The sequence below is a fragment of the Alexandromys fortis genome, unplaced genomic scaffold (genome assembly GCF_014885135.2).
Source record: "Alexandromys fortis isolate MF-2015 unplaced genomic scaffold, M_Fortis_MF-2015_v1.1 scaffold_2036, whole genome shotgun sequence".
NCBI lineage: Eukaryota > Metazoa > Chordata > Mammalia > Rodentia > Cricetidae > Alexandromys > Alexandromys fortis.
Window position 1 is genome coordinate 13,279 of NW_026069940.1, and position 1,490 is coordinate 14,768.

Below are 1,490 nucleotides of genomic sequence, written 5' to 3' on the forward strand. Positions count from 1 at the left end.
TTCCTTTCCAGTATTGGTCCTGTCTAACGATCCACCTGTTAGTATTCAGGCATGTGTACTGGCCTGGGCTTGGGGTAAATGTCCTCAGCTGTAGTCACTCAGAGCTCCTTCTGTGCACATTCACTACATTCCCTTTTAAAAGGACCATGCCAACCTCCTAACTCTCTTTCTCTCTTTGTCTTCATCTGTCCATCTGTCCCTCTTTCTCTCTCTCCCTCCTTCTTTCTTCTCTTCTATCTGCTACTCTTGTCCCCAGAAGCTGGGCTCACCCTCTCCCCACCCCATTTTCCCATTCACTTTCCTCCAATTAAAAAAAAAAAATCTCTACCTGAGCTTGTCACATGGCATCTTTCTCGCACAAGCCACTTTTTAAAAAATTACAGCACACCTGTGTGCCTTCATGCTTTTTCTCCTGGCAGGATCTTTTGGGAACAAGAAGACACTATCTGAGGAAGCCTCTCTTTGTCTACCCTGCCTACTTATGTTCCTCTAACCCAACCTTGTGTGTGTGTGTGTATGTGTGTGTCTCTGTGTGTGTATGTGTGTGTGTACATATACATGAACATAGCAGCATGTGTGTGTTATTGGCATGAATGTGTAGTGTGTTTTTATATATGTAGGTACACATGTGAATTGGTATACGTTTGTATGTGTGTATGTTCATGTAGAGACCCCATGTTGATGTTGGTTTTCTTTGAAGACTCTATACATTTTTTTTTTTGCTGAAACATAATTTGGCTTTTCTAGCTAGTTAGCATGTCCCTTGTGATCTCTGGTCTCTAACTCTCTAAAGTACAGATGAACAGCCACACTTACCATTTATTTGGGTACTGCTGATTTGAACTCTTGTTCATAATATGTGGCAAGTGCTTTATCCACTGAACTATCTCTTAGAACTCATTATTTTTAATGCTATTAAAATTGATTTTATTTCCTTTATTTCTTTCTCAGCATGTTCTTTGTTGACATATAGAAAAGCTTCTGATGTTTATGTTGATTTTGTATCCTGCTACTGTGCTGAAAATGTCTACATGTGAGTTTTCTACGGAAGACTTTAATGTTCCTCCTTGGCGTGATTCCGTCCTGCGTGCCTGTTCTGAGGAGCAGCAGGCAGAACCCTCCGTCCGACTTCTCTGCCACCGAAGAACGCGCCTTCACCTCATGGAAGACTCCATGGACATGGACATGAGCCCTCTAAGGCCTCAGAACTACCTTTTCGGCTGTGAACTAAAAGCCGACAAAGATTATCACTTTAAGGTGGATAATGATGAGAACGAGCACCAGTTATCACTAAGAACGGTTAGTTTAGGTGCTGGGGCAAAAGACGAATTACACATCGTAGAGGCAGAAGCAATGAACTATGAAGGCAGTCCAATTAAAGTAACACTGGCAACTTTGAAAATGTCTGTACAGCCAACAGTTTCTCTTGGGGGATTTGAAATAACACCTCCTGTGGTCTTAAGATTGAAGTGTGGTTCTGGGCCTGTGCA

At 42.1% G+C, this 1,490-nt stretch overlaps 1 protein-coding gene across 1 annotated transcript; it reads left to right on the forward strand.

Annotated features, from left to right (window-relative positions):
- Window positions 1-1,044: 1,044 nt before the first annotated feature.
- On the forward strand, window positions 1,045-1,485 carry LOC126496238 (nucleophosmin-like; the record flags this gene model as incomplete). Its single annotated transcript, XM_050133778.1, has 1 exon — window positions 1,045-1,485. A coding segment is annotated over exon 1 (324 nt), but the record flags the coding sequence as incomplete, so codon positions are not given.
- Between the last annotated feature and the right edge of the window lie 5 nt (window positions 1,486-1,490).